This window comes from Zonotrichia albicollis, chromosome 12, assembly GCF_047830755.1.
Source record: "Zonotrichia albicollis isolate bZonAlb1 chromosome 12, bZonAlb1.hap1, whole genome shotgun sequence".
Lineage (NCBI taxonomy): Eukaryota > Metazoa > Chordata > Aves > Passeriformes > Passerellidae > Zonotrichia > Zonotrichia albicollis.
Window position 1 is genome coordinate 1640107 of NC_133830.1, and position 26703 is coordinate 1666809.

Genomic DNA, 26703 nt, shown 5'->3' on the forward strand with positions numbered 1-26703 from the left:
ACTAAATGACAAAGGCTTTGTTTTCCTAATTATCACTAAAACATTGTGGAAGGAGTCTCAGGACAAGATAAATGTCTGTTTCCATGGGATTTCTGGTTAACTGACCCTTTTTCTCCCTTCTCTAATATCCTAGACCTGGTTTTAAATGTAACTGAACACCAAGAGGCTTGGATTAGCACATAAAAAATTCACTGCTGCCCTCTTCAAACTCTGCACTCTCTTCAAACTCTTTGTAAACTCTTGAACATCTTTTAAATTGAGCACTTCTGTCCTGTGTCCTCTGCTGAGGGCTGCTGAAGTGGGTGCAGTGGGATCTCACACGGAGAGGGAGGCCGTGTGCTGCTGAGTAATGGCGAATTTCTCAGGAAATGAATGATTTTGGGACTTTGTAAAGGTCACTTGAAGTTCCCCTGAACTTTTACAGTTGGTTATATAAAATGAAAAGAGAGAACTCTTAGTCCAGATAACTGTCAGTCGGGTGAGATAACCTCAGAAAGGCTCTGGCAGGTCAAGGCACTTCAGTGACAGTTTTTGGGAAGAGACGAGTGAGCAGAGCTGCCTCCCCTGATGGGTGTCTGAAATGGAAATTCCAGCTCTCCCTCTTGCAGCAGATTTCAGTGGAAGTTCGCTGCCCTGGTGGGCACCTGGATTTTATAGCTGACCTCTGAGAAATACCTGAGCCAACCTTTTGTCTGCACTGCTACAGATTAAAGCCCAGACAGGGACAGGTGAGCAGGAAAGACAGACTGACACCTGCCCCTGCTTTTCCGGGATCTCCTTAGGGGTGTTAGGAAAATTAATCCACAAACACCAGAGGTCCAAAAAGAAAACAGAGGAGTACTTTTACTTTATTGGAATAAAGGGAAAGGCCATGGGGCATTCCCCTGAGATCTCTCAAATTTTTGGAGGACTCAGCCTCCCTTTTTATCCCAATTTCCCAGCTGCATTTCCCTTCTCTCTTTCCCCAATGGATGAGGTACTTGAGAGGTTCAGACTCCCTGATACGCCTGATACCAGAGATTCCCCTCTAATGCACAACCCTCCCTTTTAATTTTTAATTCTTATGGAATTTAGGGGTTTTTTCTTCTTCATTGTTTCTTTAAACTTTCAATGTCTGATTTCATTTATCAGCAAACCTAGTTTGTTTGTAAAAGCAAATCTCTTTTTCCATTCTCAGGGGCAGCTCTGGATGGCTCTGAAGTGGTTCAGTGGGGGGGTGTTTGCTCAGGTTTAGCTTTTCTATTTTTCACATTCTGTGCTGCTTTAGTGTGTGGGTCTGGGATTCACATCAGGGCATGGTGAGCTCTGCACAGAGCAGGGAGACAAAACTATTCCTGCTCCAGCTGGGCACCAAGGACAAATGATCCCAATCTCAGCCCAGGAGCACAAACACCGTGGGCTGGAGAGAGAAAAACAAGCAGGGTGGGACTGCCTGGGCTGAAGCTGGGATGGGACAATGAACTGCAAGGTGCAAATGGAGCAGAACTGATCCCAGGGACAGAGCCCGTGCCCCTCGTGCATTTTGGGGCCATTTTGGTTCATCTTGGGTGCAGCCCTGGCTGGGCTCTGGTGCTGCCCAAGGTGCATCCACGGAGGAGATGCTTTGAATAAATCCCTGCTTTATTCTGTGACTCCGGCCAGCCTCTGCTCTAGGGCAGCCTGCACAGGGCATCAATGGCAGTGCCAGTCCAGGCTGGCAGAGCCCAATTCCTGCAGAGACCACAGACACTGCAGAGGGAACGTTGCACAAAGCATTCCATGGAAAACCATAGACAACTGGAGTCCTACACTGTCAAAGACTGGAATTCAAAGCAGCAGAATGATGTTTCCCTTTCTTACAATAATTCCAATTCCAGGTATGTAGATTTTTTTAATTTTCTTTTTTTTTTTTCCAATTCTGCTTCAAATTGGCACTCGGTGATTGCCAGGAATGAGGAATGGATTGGGTTTTCCACGGTGCTGTGCTCCAGGTCAGCCTGGAAACACGGGAAATGGCAGGTTAATGTCAGTTTAACACCAATTAACAGGCCACTTTATGATAGATTAGCATTCGGAGCCTGTTCAATGGGTAATTACAATAATTAACTCTCGGAGCTTGCCTGCACTTGTGAACAGAAATTTGGTGCCTCTGTTTACTCTGGAAAGGCAGTGCAGGAGCAGCCATGGATCATTTGGAGTGCTGGAGCCAGGCGGGATGGCAAGGACACTAAATTTGGGTTTGCACTTGAAAAGTGCTCACAGGTGACATCCCCAGGTGGAGGGGACTCTGCCAGGGACTGTTCCAGCCCTGGCTGAGCACAGCTGAGATTTAAGGTGTTGCACCTGTGCTGCAGAGCAGCCTGTGCACCCCTGGCCTCACACTGATGGATTTCCCACTCCTCAGCCAGTTCTTCTCAGCATTCAGCACAATAAATCCCCTCTTGTTGGGAGCACTGATGGGGAGAGCGTTTGAGCATCCATCCCGGTGCTCAGAAGAGCTCAGCATGCAGCAGGATGGTGTTCCAAATTCCTGGGGAAAGCTGAGAATCCTTCAGGAAATGCAGTGGTTGCCTGTGGGGCTGGAATGAGGGCAGGGATGGACCTGCTGGCTCTGGGAACAGGACTCTGCTCACCTTGTGCTGCTGGGTTAAAGGTTGTAAAGCCTTTGTAATTCTTGAGTTCCTGTTGAGTTGACGCATCTCATTTAATTTCACTGACCTTATCTCTTAAATACTGTGAAATCTGCTGAGAAATGCTAAAAGTGAGCTCCAGTTGTGGTTATTTTTTAAATATTCAGGCAGTGGACAGAGCTAACACAGCAAATGTAGCCTCTGTGTGTGTGTGGCTTCACTCCTGCATTGATTAAACAAATTAATAAAACCACTGGATCATGAGGCACCTGCATTAATTAAATCAATTAATAGAACTACTGGATTGTGAGGCACCAACCCTGGGGAGCCACAGCCCAAATCCCATTTCCTCTGGGGGATGGATTCCAGTGTCATCCAGGAACTGGGATCTGTTCTGGCAATGGGGAAAAAGAAGTTCAAAATCAGAACTGGGATTTTAAGTAGAATTGCATTGCTCAGAGTGTGGGGCTGGACTTTTGTCCTCCAGGTGCAGCAATGGGCCGGGCCAAAAGCCATTTGGGGAAAAAGAATTTGGCAGAGAAATGAGAATAATTGGTAAAGCTGAAGAAGGGCTCAAAACTCCTCAGTCCAGGGGATGAGAAACCTCAGCCTTGTTCCGAAAATTGGAAATTTATTTCAACATTAATGAAATCTTCCTTTTCCTTCTCCTGCCTGTTCCAGGACCTTCCCTTGCTGCTCAGCAGAAGGGGAACCCTCTGCAGAGCCTCTTCAATCACCACAAGTCCTGCAGGCACTCTGGGGGTGTGCAGCTGCTGGAGAGCTCAGCTGCCTCCTTGTTACTCACCCCTGGCTCTTCAGAGCCACTCTCTCCCCGTGGGTGTGCCAGAGCACATTTCCCATCCCGAGGTGCCCTGGATGAGCTGGAGATGGGTCCTGGCCTGGCATCACTGCTGCTGGGGAGGAGCTGCTGCTCTGGGGCTGGAAAAGGAGCCAATTTCAGCTGTTCTCAGCGCCAGCTCTCTGGCCCTGGAGTAATAAAGCAGCTTGTGAAACAGGGAGATCTTTGTGAAGCACTTCCCAGAGGAGCAGGGCAGCTCCTGGATGCAGGTGAGCAAAGGCTGCAGAGGTGGCACAGGTTATTAACCCTTAATAACCAATGTTTTATATTCCATAGATCAAGCATTGCGGTTTGGAGTGCTGTCCAGGGAGGGTAACACCTCGGACCTCTGAGCCCTTGCTGTGATAAAAAGCTGCAGACAAAACTCCCCAACAAATGTCTTTATGATACTTAACATTCAAAGGAGCAAAATGAGAATAATGAGCACTGCAGCCATCCCAGGTCAGTAATTACCGCCGTCATTATTAATTTTCCAGAGCAATCTCGTCAAATGAGTCATTATTATCTCAATTCCTTAGCCAGGACTGATTGATTCTTTCTCCCTGTTGTGACTAATTCCATATAATGTCTGAGTACAATATAGAACTATAGAGGCAGTGTAATTCTGAGGCAGGATAATTCTAAATAACCAAATCCCTTGCCTTCAGCTCTGTTTAGATCCAATGCTTTATACTACTTAATTGAAATAAATACCCCAATGCTGTCACTCCCTGCTCTCCACAGGCCCTGGAATGCACTGGAGACAGGGATCCCTGTCAGCCTGGGCCATTCCCTGTGTGTTCCAGGGCTGGGTCTGTGCTGGCACCAGGCAGGAGCTTCCCAGGAGCAGCAGCTGTGGTCTGAAGGAAATGCTGCTCATCCTCAGCTTTTCCTGGTGGTGACTTTGACCATTTTTAAGGAAGGTCTTTTGTTGGTTTGTCTGTCTGTGAAGGGTTTTTTTGGAGGAGAGGCTATAAGTGATTTTTTTTAGCTCTATCCATTATTCTGTCTGCAGCTGAGTGTCAGCAGCCCTGAGCATGAAGAAGTTCAGTGCAGGACAAGGGGAGGTTGGCTGTGGGGTGGAATGTGGCTCCTGCCTCTCTGGAAAGGGTGAGCACAACAATTACCTTTCCTTCAGAGGAACTGGAAGCTCAGTCCTTGCATTCCCTTGAGCTGCAGGGAAGGGAAGGAGGAGGAGACCGCAGCTATTTTACAACTCTGACCTTTCTGTCTCCCAGACTTCAAACACGACCAGACTGGAGAGGGAAAGGAGGAGGCTGCAGAGCCAGGGGGAGCAGCTCAGGGGCTGTCAGGGGAACACCCGCACTGGAACTTTTATTAAAAAAAACAAACAAACAAAAAAAAAAAAAAAACAAAAAACAGTGTTTTTCAGAAAAAGAACCAGAAGAAGCGATGGTTTCATCCTGAACCACGGGCAGGGGTGAGACACTCCCTGTCCCTGCTCTCAGCCTTGGCTTTGCCTCCCCAAAACCAGCCCTGCCCCAGCCTCCTCCTCCTGCCTGCAGGGATTGTGCCCCTGCTGACATTTAGGGACATTGGTGTGGGTTGCTCTGGACTGCGCTGGGAGAATTAAAGATATTGAATTGGACAGTAAATAAAGGAGGAGAGGTCACTGCCACCCAGCACTCCTTTATTTCTGGTTATTTATTGAGGCAGTTCCATATTGAGTCCATTAGTGCTGAGTTCAAAATTCACTTCAGAGCCCCTGGGAGCAGAACTTGGCTGTGCCCTGAGCCTCTGCCCTGGTGGGTGTCAGGATGGAAATCCAGCAGGGTTCTGCCTGCAGCAGGGATTGATGTTGGCATTCAGGCAGGTCCAGCCAGCCCTGGGTCACCGTGTGCCCAATGGCTGTGTCCTGTTCTTTCCTCAAGATGTTAAAATGTTGTTATTCATATTTCTGTTATCACATTTCCAGAGTCCCACACCTTCTGGGTGGTTTTCTCACACGCAGCTCCTCACAGCAGTGCTGTTCCTGCTTCTTCATCAGGGCTACTCCAAGGCTCTCCCTGACCAGCCAGCCCACCCCCTTTTATCCAGTTACCTTCATTAGCCACAGCTGCCACCCAATTAAGGACATCACAGCTGCCGCCCATCAAGAACAACTGGGACCTACCAGGGCAAGGCTGATATACAGATATTCAAGCACTATATTTCCCCCTTTTCTTTTACTTACAGATATTTTAGCACAATACAGATATTTTACTAGGACTCAAAGGCCATCTCTACTATATTAAAATGTCATGATTTCCAGATTTTAACAGGAACACCCCATAATATTGTGCCACCTTCTTGGAGGTGTCTGTGCTGTAAATTCCTGCTTTTTCTGATGTTCCTCCCTGCATTCAGCCAGCAAGAACAAACTGAGAGGATAATTGTACATATTATTTCTCTTATTCACAGTAAAAACAACACCCTGTTGATCGCTGTTAATTAGATATTTCCTGGGCTTGAGATGCTGAAATGAAAGCAAACCTTGAGCTGATGGGAGGGTCCTTTTGGGCACATGGAGCCCAGTGCTGGATCAGAGGTGGCTGGAATTCGCCACAGATGGGCCAGAGCTGGTGACACTCTGGTGCCCCAGAGCAGGAGCTGACCTGTGCCCAAACCCCTCCTGCACCCAGGCCTGAGCAGCTCAGCTGGAATCAGTGGAAAACTGCCTGCTCAAGGATGGATTTGTAGGAAAAACAAGCTGAGGTTTGGCTTGGTACAACCTCCCCCCACACTAGTTCTGGTATTACAACAATCTGAATATCAGTTAAAGTAAATGTAACTTCTTGCACCCAGCCAAGCTGGGAGATAAATCTCTGTGTTTTTATAATAAATGTACTTTATGGCAATCACCATATGCTACCTCTGGTCCTGTTTGGAGTGTAAATCATAACAAATGTGGATCCTAAAATGCTTTATTGTCTTTTTATGGCCACATACGGCTGCTGCTCCTTCCATTTGTGATTAATTTTTTTAATGGTTCCCCTTAGAACCCAAAAAATAATTAAAGCTAATGAATACTCTGTGGTGACAGTAAAGGAAGGAGCATATTGCATCTCTCCTCACTCCCCAGATCTGATCAAAAGTGGGCTGGAGCTGTGAAGTTGTGACACTGACATTTTGTACTGAGCTGCCGACCACCTCCTGAGACCAAATGATGACTTTGGGGAAGAGCAGGAATTAGAGTTTGCATTGTTTCACAGCAATAGTGCTGAGAGGGTGGAATCAAAAGCAGTTGAAGTCACAATGTTTATTTCTTAGCCAATCCTCTGTAAAGAATCAATTCAAGATGTAAAGGACTTTAAGACAGATTTTTTTCCCTTTGTCCTTGCCCCTGGCTGCATGAAATGAGATATTTTATGCACTGTGACTGGCCAAATACTGATTTCAACCCAGAGCACAGCCCCTTTTCCTTTGCAAGGCTGCAAGCCACAGGTCTGTGTGTCCTTCCAGGCTGGGCTCCCTGGCTCAGGGAGCTGCAGAGAACCAGAGGAAATGCCCAGGACAGCCCTGGCAGAGCCTCCCCAGTGCCATTCATGCCCCCTCACTCCAGACCCAGAGCTGGGGCTCTGCTGCCTCCCCAGCAGGGCTTATCTGCCCTCCAGAAACTCTTGAGTTTGATTTCTTGGAGTTTGATTCCCTCTTGAGTTTGATTCCCTTGTTTTTCCCCTCCAGTTCACTTGGGTGTTAAACTTCTGCATGTTCTGCATGGGAGCACAGCCAGCGTTGAGCACTGCTTAAAAACCTTTAAAATTCACTTCTCAAAACTAATATTTATCTGTAATTAGAGTGTGGGGGGTGTTGCTGTGCATGTTCCTCTCTCTGGGCTTCCTGCAGCTCCCAGCAGCTTTGAACTGAAACTCGAGGGGAATAATTGACAGCCAAGTGCAGGCCTGGGGTTAAAGTGTCAGTGCTGCAGGAGGAACCTCAAAGGTCCCATCCCCTGGGGGACTGGCCAGGGCTGCAGCTGTGGGGACAGATGGAAAACAAACTCCCCAGGTAGCTCCTGGCATGGTGCCACCTCCTCCCTCACTGCTGGGTGTGAGCACACGGGGCTTGGAACTCACTGGGAATTTTCCATCGCTGCTTTTCAGGCCCTGAGTGACACTGGCTCCTTCCCCTTCCTTCCTCTTCCTTCCCCTTCCTTCCCCTTCCTTCTCCTCCTCCTCCATCGCATCTTCAGCCTTTCTGCCCTCCCAAATTCATGGCCAGTTCCCAGTTACATCAATGAATAATTTTCTTCTAGAACAGCTTCTATTACGAAACCAAGCAAATAAAGGATAATTAGGAATTACCATCATCTGCAGAGCTGGTGGGAGAAGGAGTTGCCTTGCAGTTAAGTCACTGGTAGAGCCCTAAAATTGAATCCCACCTTATGAATTCCAATTTGACATCTTAAGCTGGATATTCCTGTTTCCTTTTAATGCTTTATGTTGATTCATTTCTGGTTATGAGAGTTTTAATTGGTTAAGTTAATTTGTTTTGCAAGATAAAACCAGAGCTTTAAGAAAGCACTTTTTGATTTGCAAATGTTCATTCCAAAGGGAGAACTATTTATAGTTAAAACCTGAAATGTATATGGAAAAGGGTCATTGAAGTCAATGTCAAGGTGGTCAAACTTTACTGTCCTGGCTTCTTTTAAAAAAAACAACTTTGAGGACCATAAAGTTGCCATTTTCTGTAGTAGGTTCCCCGTGAGCTTCCCCCTGTACAGTTGTACAGTATCATGAGTTAAAGTGAACCAAATTAAACTGTTGTGGCATATAAAAACAGCCAACAAAGGCAGGCAGCTTTTTTTCCTGAACCCCCTGAGATTTATTCTGACAGTTTGCAACTCGATGAAATGGATAATGGAAGTCCCTTGTCACAATAACTCAGCTTTAAATGTATTGTTGGATTAATAGACTCAGTTATCCACTCTTCCAAGGAGAAAAATGACTTGTGGTTTCAAATCAGGCCCCCACTCGTGGCATCCCATCAAATTAGCCAAACAGGCCAAATTTACACTCCTGGCAGAAGCCAGGCACTCTGTGAGTTGTGCCATAAAAATGGGTTTATTTATTTTTCATGATTTCCAGTTGCCATGGCAGCAGCTGTGGGTGACACAGGGGGGTGGCCGTGCATCCCCAGCGTCAGGAGTGGCACCTGGTGATGGATGTCCCTGTCCCCTGCTCAGGTGTCCCCTGGCACCCCTCTGCAGCAGCCCATTGAGGGAGGGAGCTCACTGGGGATGGGGCGCACCTGGGAAGGGCTCAGGGCTGGTTTCCTCTGCTGGAAGCAGCTCTCTGCCTTTCCCTGGGGCCTGTGGAGCATTCCGGGGCCTGTGGAGCATTCCGGGGATTTGCTCTCACACACCTGGGAAGGCTCAGGGCTGGTTTCCTCTGCTGGAAACAGCTCTCTGCCTTTCCCTGGGGCCTGTGGAGCATTCCTGGGATTTGCTCTCACACACCTGGGAAGGCTCTCCAGGCAGAAACCACCTTGGCCATGTCACTCCTCCTCTCTTGTCCTTGCCCTGAACAAGCTCAGGAGAGGATTTCACTCTTTGCAAGGCCGTGGCTCAGCCCTACAGAGCCAGACACAAACCCCTCACTGGCACAGGTGCCCACAGCAGCTGGGGCTGCCCCTGGGCCCCTCAAGTGTCCCAGGCCAGGTTGGGCCTTGGGGACACCTGGAATGGTGGGAGGTGTCCCTGCCCATGGCCTTCCCAGGTCTGGAAGGGTTCTCCATGTGGCTGTGTGGAATTGGTGATGGGAGCACTCAAAGGACCCTCCTAGGAGCAGCACAACTGCTGAGCTCAGCACATCCCTGAAGTGCAGGGAACGGCTTTTATTCTAAACTGTGGCCATGAAACAGGAAAAAGCTTCTGCCTTTTGATTTTTGCCTTTAACATGTTAAAGCAGAAGCACCTGCTGCCTGCTGGGCTCATTAAATATGTCTTTTTATTTTCATAAATCACCAGGGTAGAATTTGAATTATTTACTCGGTAAACTCGAGGCTACATTCATTTACATTCTCCAAGGTTTTTGTGCGTTAGCTTTGGAACCTTTTTCTTGCCACCTTTTGTTCAGTGCCCACCTCGGCTCCCCAGGCAGGATCCCTCCCCTTGGTGACTGCAGGGGTTTCGTGAACTTCAAAAGCAGAAATGTCAGGCACACGCAGCCGTTGTGCCGCCACTGAATTATGGATCGGAATACAGCACATCAAACATTCAGGATTATTCACTTGTGGGTCTTTGCTTGGTAAAGCAATAAAAATCCCTGCGTTTCTCCTTTGCTAAGATGTGGGGTGGTTGTTTTACATGCTCCAGAGTAATGTTAGCAGGGGTGTGGGGGGATGTGGAATATTTTTTTTTTTTTTTAAGCGAGGCACTTCAATCAAAGCTTCACTCTACTGTAAACCCAATTAGCTCCAGTCTGCCAAGTCAGCTAGAATGTGTGTGAGGCTATGAATAATTGCTAAACTCGGGCTTCATTCTATCTAGGAAGTACCACGAGGCTTTTGTTAGCCCCAGATAAACGCCCTGCACTTGGCTCTGAGGTTCCAGCTGAAAACACACGTTCAGAGCCCATAAATGTGTTTGAGCAGGGCTCTGTGTGTGGAGAGGCTCTGCTGCCTTTGCTCTGGAGCAGATCCTGGGCTCTCCAAACACTCAGGGATGGTGCCAGAAGCTCAGGTGGGGCAGAGGGAGAGGTTCCATGGCTCTGCTCAGGTGGCTGCAGACCAAGCCCATTTCTGCAGGAAAAGTTGCTGTGCCCTCCAGGAGGAAGGGCTGGAAAATGAAATGATCCAACCAAATGTGTGGGAAATGGGTCACCTGCTTTGGGGGAGGGAGTGCACAGGGTGTTCAGGTGAATTTTAGGTGCCACGTGCTGCTTTGTGTCAGTTTGGACACGGTTCCACAGCTGGGATGGGAATTCAGGCCCTGGCGTGGGGCAGTCAGGGCTCTGGGCTCTTGGAGGAAATCCTGGGCAAAGAGGATCTTTCAGAAAGTCTCACGGTGACAGGGGTGGCTCTGAGGAGCAGCTGACACCTGAGAACAGAGCAGCATCCACAGGGACAGGGCTCTCTTTAAATAGAAGAAATGTCTGGAGAGCTGTGAGACTCCCAGACACCGAAATCCAGAGGGAGATTTTAATCTTAGCTCGTGCTGTGGGATAACCTAAAAAACACATGCACAGCACAGTTCCTGTGGAAAATGTATTGCATTGTCACTGCTGCTCCTAAATCTGGGTGTGAGCAGCCCCACAGAGCCCAGGCAGGGTGGGTGGGGGGCTCTGGGGGCTCCTCCAGCACCACACAGTGTGGGAATGCAGGGCAGCCCTCAGAAACACCAGGAGCTTCCAACAGTACTGCTGTTAATAATTAGGGGCAGGAGAAGTTTTATTTTCATTTATTTGAAGTGCTGGCTGATTCTGGAGTCTGTGTGTGGACACATCAGGGGAACCCATCCAGGGCTGCCTGTTCAGAGCTGTGCAGGAGGTCCTGCTCCTCTGCAGAGCTCCTGCAGCAGCTTCCTGGAGCTATTTCTATATTTCTATATTTCTATAAAAATGTATTTATATATTTTATATATTTATTTATAAATGTATATTTATATATTTATATATTTACAGATATATTTATAGATATTTTTAATATATTTATATGCTTTATATATACAATTTTTATATTTTTACATTTATATATTTTTTTATATTTTTTTTATATTTACATATATTTATGTTTATATAAATATATATTAATGTATGTATATTTTCTGTTTATATGGCACTGCTCAGGGTGAGTTTTTCCAATGCTTTGCAATTGAAAGGACACTCAGAGCCTAACTCAGGTTGGGTTATGTGATGGGGACTGGATTGAATGCTCTTAGCTCGGTGCTCTCTGGCTGAAGACAACTCTGGGATGGGAGAACATGTGCGAGCTATTTCAGAAGATTTACATGTACAGAAATAAGGGGTGCTTTAGGTGCAACTACAGGGATTCAGCTGCAGTTCTGCATTGGGCACTGCAGGGTGGAATGATCCTGGAATTCCAGCTGGAAGTGATCCGGTAGTAAGGGACTGCAAGGGGGAGGGTCAGTGGAGAAACCCCTGCCCTGTCCCTGTCCTGGAGCATCCCTGGAGCAGACAGGCTCCTGCCAGGAGTCCCAGAGATGGATTTTGCAGCATTTTGTTGGATTGTAGCATTTAGGATCAGTGCATGGAGCACTGTGTGCTGGGCTGGGAGGAGCAGGGGGAGCAGGCACAGGCAGCCCTGGGTCTGTGCACAGAATTCTGGCACTGGGCTGGCACTGGTGGCCAGGTAAAGTGTGGATGGCACTTTGTGTGCCTGCTGAGGCAGAGCTGGGGTTTGGGGCCCATCAGGAGCCATGGGGGGGTCCCTGCAGGTGCAGAAGCTCCATGCTCTGCTGCAGCATCCCTGCCCCTTTTGGCAGGCAGAGCTGCTCTGGGGCAGCACAAACGGGACAAGGTGGAGCCCGGGGAGCCCTGGGGAGCTGGCAGGGGTGGCAGGGGTGGCAGTGGTGCCAGGGCTCTGCAGGAGCCAAACCCTGAGTGCTCCAGCCTGGCCCTGCTGTCCCAGGGGAAGGACACGCTGTGGCCACTCGTCACCTTTAGTGGCTCCACACCACTGCAGCTCACAGCCAATTAATTTCATGAATCCTATTTGTAGCTCCTGTTCCTCCTTATATAATCCTCATTTGTTTCAAATGAGCAGAGAGTGTGCCCCTGAGATTCTAAACATACCTCTTTATTAGTTGAAACAGAAACTGTTACCTACAGAAGCTAAACTTGGCACTAATGTACGAAATGAGATGAAGAGTTCCTTTGAAATCCCCTCCCAGGTGTTTGATAACGGGGACTGTGCTGGGAGGGGAGCAGGGGACTGCAGAGGGCTGGGAACAGCACTTCAGTGATCTCTTGGATTTATTTCTCCAATAAGAAACAGATTAAACCCCAAAATGCAGCTTTGGGGGGTGGGTGCACAGCAATCCGTCCTGCTCCCCCAAATGTCACAGTCACCAAGGCTGCCCTCGGGATCTCAGGAGCAGTTTTGCAGCTGATAACCCCACTGGAATGGGCTTTGTTTCTGTCACACCACAGTGCCTCACACTGCTGAGCTTGCTGGGTGCCCTGGCTGGGTTATGGGTCTCCCATCTCCAAAATTCCCTTCCAGCCTGGGGGTTCCTCTCCCAGGGATATTCCTGTACAACCCAAAGTGTGAGAGAACCCAGATTGTTGGAGGTATTGAAGATTTTAACGAGCCAAGCTGGGAATGTTCATCTTTCCTAAAAGCAGAGTTAGAGAGCACGAGGAGGAGGGAGAGGGAGTAACAATGGCACAGCCCAGGAAATTCTGGCTGGGCTGAGCTGTGGCTGTGGCTCCCTCCAAAATCCCCATCCACAACTCCTGCACAGGCTGGGTGACACATTGCTTGGGCGTCCAGGAGGATTTTTCTCCAGACTGCAGCTCCTGGAGGGCCTGGGTTCAGCCACCCCTGGGCTCATTGTCTGTGCCACAGCCAGAAATGAGGAAGAGCAGAGGTGATCTCTGGGATTTCTGCACTGGGAGAAGTGGGGCTGGGGAGAACTGGGGGTGAGGGAGAGCTGGGATGCCCCAGGTTTGGAGAAAGAGGCTTCTTTAGAGATTTTTGTGGATGTTTTAGCAAGGTGGTTTTTGCCATCCTCCTGCCCAGCTTACAGCTGGCTCTGTGTGTGTGTATCAAAGGCAAATTCCTGACTTCCCCAAGCAGCTCTTCCTGCAAAAGCTGCTACTTGAATTAAGTTGCAGGAGTGTAGATGAGAAAAAAAATTGCTTTTCCTCTAAGGAATATGAGGATGTTTGTCAATTCCTCTCCATTAGGAGCCCGGTGCGCTCAGGGCAGAGATGAAAAGTGAGGATCAGATGAAAGGATGGCAGTGATCACTCAGGTGGCTCAGGGATGTGACACACGCTGTCACCATGGAGACCCCAGCACTGGGGGCACATTTGGCATCTCACTGCTCTGGCATTGCTAAACCTGCCTGTGCAGAGGTGCCCAGCAGGTCTGGAATGGTTCTGGATCACTGGCAGCCATAAATTGGTCAGATGGATATTATGGTTTTGAATCCTGGGGTTATCCCAGGTGTTTCCATCTGCAGGGGGTGGAGTTCAGGTGTTCTGGGGTGTGTGGCTGCTCAGGAAGCTGGCTTTGGCTGCTGCACAAAGCAGGATAACATTTGCTGTGGCTTACCCTACATTCCTTGTATTTTCAGGTGTCTGTACGCTCATTTTCCTGGATTTCTCACTTGGAAAGCCTCTGTGTTGCAGTACCTGCTCCCAAGGTGGGTGGGTCCAGCCTTAACAAACCTTTAAGCCAAGAAATACAATCAGATGTAGATTTTTAGCTTATCTTTACAATCACCCACATGTCTGGATATGGCTGGAATTTTGAAGGAGTTGGATGGATCCAATCTCTGATGGATTCAGGTGCATTTCCTCCTTCAGGGCTGGCAGCAGAAAGGTGGCTGTGGCTTTAAATGACATTAAAATGTGGGTCCCATCCTCCTGTGTCCCTAAAACAATTTAGTGCCACTGTAATTATTAGCATTCTCATTAAGAAGAGTTTAGCTGAAAACCAAGACACAAAGACGCAGTGACTTCATCAGAGCGAGCAAATCCAGATAAAGCAGGTTCCTAATTCACTTCCATGCTTTCAAATAAATCCTCAGAGCATCAATTACTGTATCTCTTGTAAAGCAATTACTATCAGCCCCCATTGCTCCCCTTTACACATTTTAATTTCATCATTATTTTTGCTTTAAAATACAGGGTAAGGAATTTCACAGCTCCTCAGGAAGAACTAAAGCAGACAACAACAACAAAAACCCTGTAAAAGCAGAAATTACTTTCTTTTGTAATCAGGTTGATTAGACTCGTGTATAATCATACACAGCAGGTGGGAAGATTAACATTTCACTAATTCCTAGTGGTCATTACTGCAAGGAAATTTAATCTGCAGAGTTCACAAGGATTGCAGTTGCATGCTGGTAAAGCTCATTTAAAAGACAGAGCAAAAACAACACAACTTTGTGTTCTGGAATCCAGTTTTGCTCTGAACTCTTTTGGCCTGCAGGCAATACACATACACCAGGATCTTCTACTTAATTGAGAAATAGATTTGTATTGATCAGGCCCACTTAACAAGCACATTCAGAGCTGTTCCTGCTCTCAGTTACTGGGGTGGGGAATGCAGGCAGACCCCAGAGGCTCGAGCTACCTGATAAAATTGATATTTTTACAGCAATTGCATTTTTCTCTGTGGGGGCTGCACTAGTACACAACACTGAGAGTCACTTCTCATATTTGGATCAATTCAGAATAGTTCTGCTGAAGTCGAACAACTTATTAATTTCTTCCTATGAAAACAAAAAGTGACATAATTATTATGATCAGGTTCTGCTTCGCTAACCTGGACGTGGGTTATTCCAAAATGAAATGCCCAGCAGCTCGTAGTGAGCAGGCTCTGGTCATGTGCCATCCCTGCACCTCTGATCTGTGCCCTCCTTATTCCTCAGTGCTGCAGCCCGGGCTGGTCTGGCACGGAGCTGGGAATGCTTGAAGGGAGATGGGATGGGCAAATCGGGGGGACTGCTCCGCTCTCCCCTCGTGTGGGGCCTCTGGAATGAGCCGGGAGATGAAAGGGCAGAGGGAAGGCAGAGCTGAGCCCAAACTGGGCAGGGTTTCTGGGTGGGAGGTGGAATTGGGAATTGCGGGGCATTACTGAGTTCAGTGTGACCCCGACGTCTGGGAATGATTGTGTGATAGATGAGTAATGTGAGGATTGATTCTCACAATTAACACATAAATATCATGGATATAAGTTAAGAAAAGTTTAAGATTTATAGTGATGTTGTACCCCTCACATGGTTATCAAGGGACAGCTGGGAGGGCTGGCTTGTCACTGTGGAATATCTGACCTTTAATCAGGATTTGAGGAAGAGATCTCCACCACTGGACAGTGAAGAAGGGGCTGATGGACAGAACTTTGGGAGGGGTTAAAGGGTTAAAAAGGGAAAACCTCCATTGTGAGGGGGCTGAGCACATGGCAGGGAAAACCTTTTGCTCCCAGTGCTGTAACCTTTTTTCTTTATTCAGGCTTCTGTTGTATTTTTGATAAGGTTTAATAAACCTTCCTAAACTATGACAAGTGAGGAGCAATTTCTCACAATTGGCATCTGACTCCATGATTCAGAAGGCTGAACAACTGCTTTATTAAAACCATACTATGTTACATTAATACTACATTATAACTATACTAAAGAGAACTATACTATACAAAAGACACTAAAGAAAAACCTGTGACTGCCTGAGACAGCCAGGACTCAGCTTTGAGCCACTTGGCCAAGGGAACAAAACAACCTCAGCAGAATCCAACTGACCAATCCCTTCAGGTAAACAATCTCCATAACACATTCCACATGTGCAAAAACGACAGGAGCAGAGAATAGAGATAAGAATTGTTTTCTCTTCTTTTCTCTGCTTCTCCAGGAAAAATCCTGAGAGAGAATTGTCTCTCTCTGTTCAGGAAATGTGAATGTCACAGGGCCTGGTTCCTTGTGCTGCCCCTCCTGCAGATCCCAAGGCACGAACCCATCAGGAAGCTGGAGAGGGATGGGGAGGAGGAACTCAAACTGCATTTGTTGGATTTGGCTGGAATTGGGTGCTATTCCCACAGATAAAAACGTCTCCCTCCAAACAGAGCCAGAGGCCACTGAGCTTGGTTTGATTGAACATCACCGAGTTTCCTTCCCACAGAAAAGCAGGCAGTGGGAACGAGGGGGCCCTGAAGTTGAGAACGTTCCACCTTTGGGTTAAAGAGATGCCCAGGAGCCTCGTGGGGAGCCCAGAGCCAACAGGATAATGTCAAGGAGCTGACACTAACGAGGATAACAAAGTTAATGAGCAAACAATGAGGCAAGTTAGGCCATCAAATGCACAGTTAACAGCCCCCCTGAATCACCAGGATGTGCTGCTTTAACGATGCTGTTGTGGAAGAGATGGCCCTGAGCTATTTCAGACCACGTACACTGAATTTTGGCTGACGCTTATCAGTTTATATGCAAGGAAATTTATGGCACGGAACTGAAATGAAACAGTGCTTTGGACAGGGAAAAATGGATTGCAGGTGCAAACAAGCATGAAATGAAAATCTACTAATGAGTTTCCATTAGCAGCTAAATACATAATCGAATAATTTTTAGCCAACATAGAGCAATGAGAAAATCAATTTATTCCTCCTAAGTACTTCTCTATGGATTGATGCTCTAGCACAGCTCAGGCTGGTTTTGTTAAGTGAGAGCAGAGCTTGGGATTCGAAGCAGAGCGTGGGTTTGCTTCTGCTGAGTATGAATGGAATGTATTTTCCTTGGAAACCCTAAATAATATAAGGTAAAATATATATAATGATATATCTTAGTTAAAATGGAGCATTTCTATCTGAAAGCTTCAGAATAAAACATTCCAGGGAAATGGACCAGCACTGGCATGTAATAGACTCAGAAATGTCCATTAGTGCAGCAAGGCTTGTTCTCCACTGCTCTTGAAGCAACAGGGCCCTCAATTTCCTTTATTTTTGCCTTGAACAGCCTCTGACCTGGGTTCTGTTTGCCGGGTGTTTCATGCCTGATTCAATGAGGGGAAATATTTTCCTCGAGGCCCTGGCACAGCTGTGGCTGCCCCTGGGTCCCTGGCAGTGCCCAGGGCCAGGCTGGGACAGCGGGAGGTGTCCCTGCCATGGCAGGGTGGGATGGGATGAGCTTTAAAATCTCTTCCAATCCAAAGCATTCTGGAATTTCTCTACAATTTCAGTAGAAAGCACATCCCAAAATACCTTGTTTTCCTAAGAATCTGTTTCTATCTGGGAACTGGAAACCATAAATGAGCTGTAAATTGTCTGGATATGTCTGGAATTTCAAAAGCTCGTTTAACTCATTTTGTCTAAGAAAATGCCCACATTTTGGACCCATCTAAAGGCAATTTCTCATTTCCAGCTGGCTTTGTATCAAACCTTAGTGTGCTCCGCAGCAGGCAAATGAGAAAATCAGTATTTCCACATCTTTCTGCGGAGCTGGGAGCGCTGGGGGAGCCTGGAGCTGTCCCTGAGTGCACCCACCTGGATGTCCTGTGCAGGTGAGCAGTGGCAGGTGACAAACCAGGACACAAGAAAGCCAAATATTCATTAGGATACACCCTGCTCACAGCCTCTTCAGCTGAAGGAGTTTATCTTCCTTCCCATCTCCCTCTAAAACTCTAAATGAGAGACAAATAAAAATTTTATCCCATTCCATAGCCCCTGCCATAACCCCGTGTGTCAGGCAGCATCCTTTATCTGCCACTGCCTGGAAATCTCACATTTTCATTGCCTGGATCACCAGATGCATTCATCAAGCCTGACAAATGCCTCCAAAGCACTAAATCACACCACTCCATCTCAATGGGCTACATGATCATTGTCAGGCTCACCATAAATCTGGGAATATCTCTGTTCCACACTCCAGCATCTCCAGCTTCTAACAGGGCTGAGAAACTGCCACGGGAAAACTGGATCCTAAGTTAAGCTTAGGAGTTTGTCAGTCCCTTAAAAATTTGATAAACTCATGAATTTCTGTCAGGCTGGTTTATTTTTATTAATTTTTTTTTTTCTACCCACAGGAATAACTCATGGACTAAGATTTTTTTTTTCCCCCAGAATAAGGTAATGTCTTAATAAATACAAAAATATAGAGGGGGAAAACTATTCCCTGCTCTCCTGGGGAGCTGCCAGCTCTGTGGCCTGGCATTCCAGAGGACCACAGCTGCCCAAGGGTGGCACTGGGAGGGGATGGCAATATCCACCTATTCTATCTAGCCAACAGAATATAAACTAGATATCTTATTGTTTAGACAAAGGATTTTTAACAAAACTTAGGGTAGTTTATATTGAACGACACTTAAACTTGGAATGAATGAACTCTGACGGCAAGGAATAATAAACTCAATTTGAACAGAATATCAAAGTGATAAAATGTAACTTAAGAGTACTTAGACCTAAACATAGTGAAACTTAACTTTACTTGATGTTATTATCACTCAACTTATTGCAGGTTATTATCTATAAACGTTTTCACTTATTTCAATATTATTAACACAAAAGGCATTGAAAATTTGAACCTATGCTTAAAATGAAACCAGAACGATTTTGCTGAAGGAATTACCAATGGGGTTTGATAAAGCCATAAAATTTGATCATTTTATGAGATTTAGATTTGGGTGCAGGAATGCAGCAGAGCATCCCCCTCTGGCTCTGGCTGGCAGGACCTGCACACCAGGGCAGTGCCAGGACAAAGCTGAGGCCAAAACAGGTCAGGCTTTGGGATTGCTTAAAAAAAGGAGAAGTTGGGCTCTGGACACATGAGGAGAATGCCCTGAGGATGCCATAAATCAGCTGAGCTGGGAGCGCTCCTCTCCTGTGCACTGAAAGCCATGCAAGGGGACTTGGTAACCTTAATTAACTAACGAGCTCCTGGTTCTGTGTGCAGAGCTGGGGAGGAGCTGCTGCCTCAGATAACCTGGGTTTATCCAGGGGCACACAGATCCTGCCCACTGTGCCATGGACTGCTTTCACTTCCAGGGTTTAAACAGATATTTAAATCACAGAATCGTGGAATGGTTTGGGTAGGAAGGGACATTAAATCCCACCCAGTGCCACCCCTGCCATGGTAGGGACCCCTCCCACTGTCCCAGGCTGCTCAGAGCTCCATCCAGCCTGGCCTTGGGCACTGCCAGGGATGCAGGGGCAGCCCCAGCTGCTCTGGGCACCTGTGCCAGGGCTGCCCACCCTGCCAGGGAACAATTCCTGCCCACTATCCCATCTCCTGCTGCACTCTGGCAGTTTAAATCCATTCTCCTTGTCCTGTCTCTCTATCCCTTGGAAAAACACCCTCTCCGCCCTTCTTGTTTTATTTTAAGACAAGTTTCACAGAAGAAACAGGAATGTAAACATTTCCTCTTCAATGCTTCTAACCCAAATTCAGAAGCCTCGTGTCTGTGTGTGGGATTGCTGTGTGAGTATGTAGGAAGTCTTTGTTTTCAGTTCATACATGAATCTTGATGTTTTAGGAGTGTATTTATATGCACCTATTTTCGTACACATTGTGCACAAAGCAAGGGTCCCACTCACTGCTCTTGCAGCATTTCCTCAGCTCTCTTCTGAGTGCTATTTATTACATTTTTTTATTTTGAGTCAGGTCAAAAAGGAGACTTGCCTGGGATTTTCACTGGGGTTTTGCCACCCAGTTCCCCCTGAAGCTGAGTGTGTGATTTTGCTGTAAAAAAAAAAACCCAAAGGAGATGCTGATTTTGCAAAAATGCAAAAGCTGTGCTGCTATCAGTGGGAGCTGTGTCTCTGGAGTGATTAAAGACCAAAGGCACAGGTAGGGAATCAGCCTGGGCTCTGGGCTGAGCTCCCAGAGAGATTCCCTGGCTCAGGTACTTTGGGAAGAAGGCTCTCTCAAATTGCCATGCCTGTGGATAACTTCCACTCCTATTTTCCCCCACCATCACTGGTTTACTCCAGTGATAAATCCAACGTGCTGCATAAACATTTATTTCTTTGAGAACCCCGTTTGCTGTTAGAAAAATGCTCAAAGCTGGGACCTGTTGTGGGAAGTGGCTGCTCCAGACCTGCTGGAACACAAACTCCTCTCTGCTGCTTCCTCAGCGCTTGCCACATAAAGAGCATTTTGGAAGGAGCAGAAAAATGCTTTGTGCAATTAAAAACCCCCAAAAGAGCTTGGGCTGGTAGGATGGAAATAAGGAAATGCCCAAATCAGCTTTCTCTGCTTGGAAGAGAAGCAGAACACAGATGTTGGTGGGTGTTTTGTGTTTTGGGTGGCTCTGTCCTGTCCTTCCTCTGCTCCTTGGCCCTCCTGCTCTGCCCTGACTGAGTGCCACGCTTGATTTACCCAAACAATGGCCTTTGGAGGAAAATGCTGCTTTGCTCGGGGCTGAGGGGTGGCTGAGTCAGGGAAAGCAGCACCTGGGAGTTTTCCTGGGAGGAAAGGAGGTTGTTGTGTCCAGCGCTGCTCAGGCCTGGTCCAGCTCAGCCCTGGGAGCTGCTGGTGCTGCACACCCTGTTCAAAACCCCCAAACAACCTCTCTCCCTGCAGGGTGGAACAGGAACTCACATTTTTCCTGATTTCCACAAAGCAACCCTTAACCCCAGGAGGCACAGCAGCTTTTCCACGTGGGCAGCCCATCCAACCCAGGTGTGATGCAAGTGAAATGTGAATTAATGGATGGGGTGTGGCACTGGCAGGTTTGGGAAGCTGAGCAGAAGGAGATTGTGGTCACCTCGATGGGCCCAGAGCACCCCAGGTGTCTTCTGTGAGTCTTTGGGCCAGATTGGATGGGCTTTGGTTCCTGTCAGGGGCTGCACGTGCAAACTTTCACTTCTGTTCTCATCTAAATCAAATCCAGATCATTAAGAGGCAGCTCTGTTCTTGGCACCTGGTTTGTTCTGTTAAAATATAGCTATCTTTTAAAAGTTAATAATTATAATAGTCATTTAACTATGTGCAATGCTCACAGTTACTGCTCTGACTTTTCTCATGGAAATAATTGTAATTAAAAGGAAAGGAAGTGACTATTACAGGCCAAATGGAGCCACCATTGATGAGATAACAGCTTTTCAGCTGGGCAAAACATTCTGCCTTGCAGGAGCTCCAAGAACAGTTTTATTCCTTTAAATCCAATGATTTTTGAATGAAGAGGATTAATCGGCCACTGCTGAAGAACATTCAGCTGTTCTTTCTGCTGCTGCCACAAGGAACCTCCTCCTTTACCTCTACAAAGAGTTTTTACTGAAGTCCCTGTTTACTCAAAGGTTTGTGCTGAGAAATTTGTGAGAGGTTGAGGAATTGGGTGTGAAGTGGAGGGTGCTGCATCCAGCCAGGACAAACTGAGTCCACCTGGGGGTTTTGTGCTCAAAAAACAACTCCAGAATTGCCTTCTCTGGGGGCTGGGGCTGTGTAAGAACAAACTACAGCAGGAATAAATGATGAGGTGGGCTGGGAGGAGGCAGGAGTGGGAGTGGGGAAAAAATTGCAGTTTTTCCACGGCAGCTGAGCAGTCCCCTGTGTGCAGCCTAATTTCAGAGATGATTGGTGCAGGATTCCCTGCACAGAATCCATTGTTATCTGTGCCCTGCAAAGCCAAGCAAGCCCTGGCTAATTCTGGCTGACCAGGGGTGATTCCGTGGTTACACTGCAGTGAGGGTGGGGACTGGTTAAGGATGGAGTCACATTTCTCTGTGGTTTCCAGGAGAAAAGGAGGGAACAATCCCAAACTCCTCTCCACAACTCCGAGAGCTCAGAACCTGATGAAAACCCACAGCTCACCCAACCAAAGCAGGTAAATGATTTTCAGCTTACTCAAAATCATTCATAGGTTTAGACAAAATTTGTTGAAAAAGTCTCAATGAAAAAGGAAAGAAAATTATCAGAAAAACCAACAGCTTTGAGATGTTTCTGGTTTTGGTTTTAAAATGGTGCTTCCATTTCAGAGGCATGAACTGACTCCCAATTTAACCAGTCCAGTGGTGTTTAAATTCAATAAAAAGGTAAAACTCGCTTAGAAGCTCTTTTTTTTTAAAATCCTGCTCTCTCTTTTTTGGAAGCCTGGAAGGAACATAAAATGCAGTTCTCAGCAGAAGGATGTAATTGGGAGGAACTGTAATGGATGGGCTGTGTTTCTCTTTGAAGTTCCCATTGATCAGTGCTGCTGAGCTGATTTTTCTAATCCATAACTCAGGAACATGAAGGAATTGTCACTTAATTCTCTGGGTGTTTGTGTTTCACCTCCTGTGAAAGCAGACTCTGGCCTTGATTCAAGTTGTTCTGTGTAAAGTGGGGAAGAATCACCCAGTTCTAGTGGGGTTTTTTTAATATAAATTTTCCTCCTGTTAGCCAAAACAGTTCTGTGATTTCTTTTTTACGTCTGACTTTGGTGTAAGAAAACTCCATCTAATACCTTCTGCTCCAAGAATGTGCTTTCAGCCAGTGGAGCAGTAATTAAGAGATGATTCCCCCCCTCCTCTCCACTGGAGAGGCAGCTTGTGTTGAAAAACCAACCCTTCACAAGGAGGGAGAACCATCTGTCCTCTCTCTGAGGAAGGAGATCATTTTTGTATGCTCACATTAGCCGAACCTCCGTGCAATAACTCGTTTCCATAAGGAAGGACCCACTGGGATGGATTTCCATGGCCCTCATTGACACAGCTCTGATGGCAAAGCTGCCAGAGGAGCTCTGGCCACAGCTGCTGTGGAGAGCAGGGAGTTCAGTCAGATCCTTGACCAGCCCTGGGAGAACAGCATCCCTCTGGAATTGTGGATGTGCAGAGAAAATGGTGGTTAAAATGCCACTTGTACTGAGCAAACACCTCCTCTGCATGGCCAGCCACTGCCAGGTTGTGATCTCTGAATTTCATTATCTCAGCTGAAACCAAACGCCCTTGGCAGGAATTTCTAAAGAGAAAACATTGAAGACTGAGGGTCTCACATAAATTCCTGCTGGATCCTGTAAGTTCTGGATATGAGGACTCCTGGCTTGGGAAAAAGGGGGAACACTCAAACCCTGGGGCAGGTACTCGAGTTCCTGACTCTGTTTTGGTAAGAGAAGGAAAAATTATGCTTCTGTTTGACGAAATGATGGTGATCCAGAATTCAGAATAACAGTCATTAATAAATAATGAGGAGAGTTGTGAAGAAAATGAATTTTTCAAGGACTCTGAAGAACATCTTTGGAGCTGGGGTCTGGAACCTGCAGGAGGTACAACCTTCATCCCACTGCACATCGATCAGAGGTTTGGTAATTAGCTGCTTCTGAAATGTCTTTTGCAGCTGATCTGGTATTAGTGAAATGCTTTGGAGCAATACTTTCCACTGGTTTGTCCTGGTTTCAAGAAAAAGAAGGAAAATTATGATTTGTTTTACCAGCAGTTTTTTAATGTGTTTGTAATGTGGGTTTGTCCTGCTGCTTACCCCTGCTTTTGCACCTCTTTATCAAGGACTGACTAATAATTCTTCATAGCACCATTTTGGATGGTTTTGGCATCTAATTTTGCCCAGAACTCTCCTCATCCTTCTCCCTTTTAGAATCCTCTCAAATCCCTCTCCATGCTCAGACACTTGAGGACAAGCTGTGGCCATTGTGTAAGTGCAGAGCACAATCCAAATGGAAATGAAAACAATTAAATATACATGACAAGCAGGTATTTAGACGAGCCTGGATTTCTTAATGGTTCATTTCCACCTTTCAACTAAATTAAATGTTGCTTTCATCTATTTTTAAAGGAATGTCTGTTTTTTGTCAGGAGCTGCCCTTCTCCATCTGCTCCTCAGATGGTTTTGCCTCATCCCAAGGACAGCCCCACTGGCTGTGTCAAAACCAGGAGATTTTTATGGCACCATGGATGGGGATTCACACAAACCAGGGCTCTGTTACCACCTCCAGGTAAGAAAAGTCCTCTGTAATTAATGATTGTTCCTATTAATGATGTGATCCTGGCACTTATGGCATGGATTTTGGGACCTGCTTCTCCCAGTGCCCCTCAGCAGCTGGAACCTTTGGGGGCTTCAAGTGCTGCCTGTATCAAACCCATTCCTGATAATCCAAGACCCAGCCTGTGCTGTGCTGAAATTCCCACATCCATGGCTGGAATTCTGCTTCCATTTCAACATCTATGGCTGGAATTCTGCTTCCGTTCCCATATTTACAGCTGGAACTCCCATATAAATGGAATGCTTCCATTACCATATCTACTGCTGGAATTCTGCTTCCATTCCCTCATCTATGACTGCAATTCCACTTCCATTCCCATATCTGCAGCTGGAATTCCCATATAAATGGAATGCTTCCATTCCCATATAAATGGCTGAGCAGGATGATAGGAACTGGTCAAGGGGCTCTTGGCAGTCGCTCTGCTCCCATCTTGGGAATCTCATTCTCCCTGTCTGAAAATCAGGAACTGGGAAAACAATAACTTAAGGGTTTTTGCCTCTTAATGACAGGTCAAAGGAGGGGAATAATGAGAGAAAAAGTGGCTGTAAAATGCAGCATGTGAAAAGAATATTTGCATTCCCTCTCTCTTTTGGGTGGCTCAAGTGGATGTGAATCACGGGTCTGTCTCCTTTGATGGAACAGGTACTGGGATTGGAATTCTGAGGGAGATTTCATGGATTCAATCCCTCCCATGGGTGTGAATGGGTGCAGGTGTGGGTGTCCTGCTGCCCCCAAGCATCCCTGGCTCCACAGCCTCTCCAGAGGCAGAGCTCTGCTGTAACTCCCAGGCTGGGAGATGAATGTCCCTTGGCAGCTTCCCACGAGTCCGTATTGATCAGGGCAGCGCTGCCCTTTTGTTTTGTGCTGAACATCCCAGGGTTTGCAACTGAGACCTGTCAGGGGCTGAGGGGCTTAACAGGGCACGTTGGAAGGAGCAGGGCCATAAATTCCCCAGGAATTCACGCCGTGGTGAACGCTGGGGAGGAACAGGCTGCACACAAACACCCTGCCACGCAAATCCCGATCGATGCGCTGACAAATACCCTGCTGCATCCTGCTGCCTCACTCAATATTTCTGCAAATAAACGGAATTCAGGAGGCAGGGAAAGGCAGAACGTTCCACCTGAAGTGGTGCAGGGATGGGAGGTGTTGTGGAACTAATCAGGAGTGGATGGATGAGCTTTGTGGCTGCCTCGCTGTTTATTTCACATCTCTGCTGCTAAACTGGATTCAAAGGGCTCTAATTGAAAAGGGGCCTGCTTGACATGTGAAGCACCTTTTCTCCAGTGTGTGTGTGCTGAAAAGGCAGTACAATATCTCTTCCTGGGGATAAATCCAGGAATTGACAGGAATCTAGGTCAATACATTGATGCAGGGAACAAGGAACCCTCTTCCAGCAGTTTCCCCCCAAGCCCCAGGACTCCACCAGGCATTGCCCAGCACCTCCATCCTTCCACCAGGCATTGCCCAGAATCTCCATCCTTACACTGGGCATTGCCCAGCACCTCCATCCTTACACTGGGCATTGCCCAGCACCTCCATCCTTCTACCAGGCATTGCCCAGCACCTCCATCCTTACACTGGGCATTGCCCAGCACCTCCATCCTTACACTGGGCATTGCCCAGCACCTCCATCCTTCTACCAGGCATTGCCCAGCACCTCCATCCTTCCACCGGGCATTGCCCAGCACCTCCATCCTTCCACCAGCACCTCCATCCTTCCACCAGGCATTGCCCAGCACCTCCATCCTTCCACCGGGCATTGCCCAGCACCTCCATCCTTCTACCAGGCATTGCCCAGCACCTCCATCCTTCCACTGGGCATTGCCCAGCACCTCCATCCTTCCACCAGCACCTCCATCCTTCCACCAGGCATTGCCCAGCACCTCCATCCTTCCACCAGGCATTGCCCAGCATCTCCACCCTACCAAGGACTCTTCTGGAGCACCCAGCTCTCTGTGCCCTGCATCTCCCTCAGCTCCTCAGGTGTCTCCAGCTCTCTGTCCTCTGCCACTGTCACCCAGCTCAGCCTCACCACCCCCTCTCCTCTGTGCTGAAGCAGAAGATGGTGTCTGCAGAGGGGCAGGGCCTTCCAAAGGTGATGGCCAAAGTGTTGTAATGTTGGTGGGTTTGCTGGTTGGTGTTGGACAGTGAGGAAAATCAGGAAAAAGGAGATATTTGATGTGCAAAAGGAACTCTAAAGGAGGGTGCCCACAGAAGCTGTGGCTCCCCATCCCTGGAGGGTCCAGGGCCAGGCTGGATGAGACCTGAACAGCCTGGGATGGTGGAAGGTGTCAGGGGTGACTGGATGAGCTTTAGCTGGAGGGACCTCCCCACTTTGGACACTCCAGGAGGGAGCTGGCTCTGCTGGAGAGGGATTCTCACTGAGCTCCCACTGCTGTGTGAGCTTGGGGGAGTTTTGGGGGGAGTGACAAACATGCACTGTAAGGAGAAACTTGGACTGACACTTGACAACTCCTCTGGTTTGTAAATTCCACAGGAATTTGAATTGCATGGCGTTTTTTCACTTGCAAATGTTGCAGACTTGTTATTTTTCTCTTTTCCACATACTTTAGGCTTATGGCATTGCATAATTTTTTATAACTCTGTCCTTGTGAAGGAGCAAGCAGAGAGCAATATCTCAGGAATAATTCCCTTGCAACAGCAATCT

At 47.3% G+C, this 26703-nt stretch overlaps 2 protein-coding genes across 2 annotated transcripts in view; both read left to right on the forward strand.

The window, feature by feature from the left end:
* Positions 1-21316, forward strand: part of LOC106629547 (uncharacterized) — a 121570-nt gene extending 100254 nt beyond the window's left edge. The window contains exons 7-10 of the mRNA XM_074550322.1: positions 1642-1856; positions 3291-3909; positions 13709-13777; positions 21192-21316. The gene's annotated coding sequence lies outside the window, so the exon portion shown is untranslated. The remainder of the gene's footprint in view (positions 1-1641; positions 1857-3290; positions 3910-13708; positions 13778-21191) is intronic.
* Positions 21317-21837: 521 nt separating this feature from the next.
* The window catches only part of CRBN (cereblon), a 39195-nt gene continuing 34329 nt past the window's right edge, over positions 21838-26703 (forward strand). Inside the window, exons 1-2 of the mRNA XM_074550311.1 lie at positions 21838-21884; positions 23845-23984. Of these exons, the coding sequence (XP_074406412.1) occupies positions 21853-21884; positions 23845-23984 (172 nt within the window). The 5' untranslated portion in view covers positions 21838-21852. The remainder of the gene's footprint in view (positions 21885-23844; positions 23985-26703) is intronic.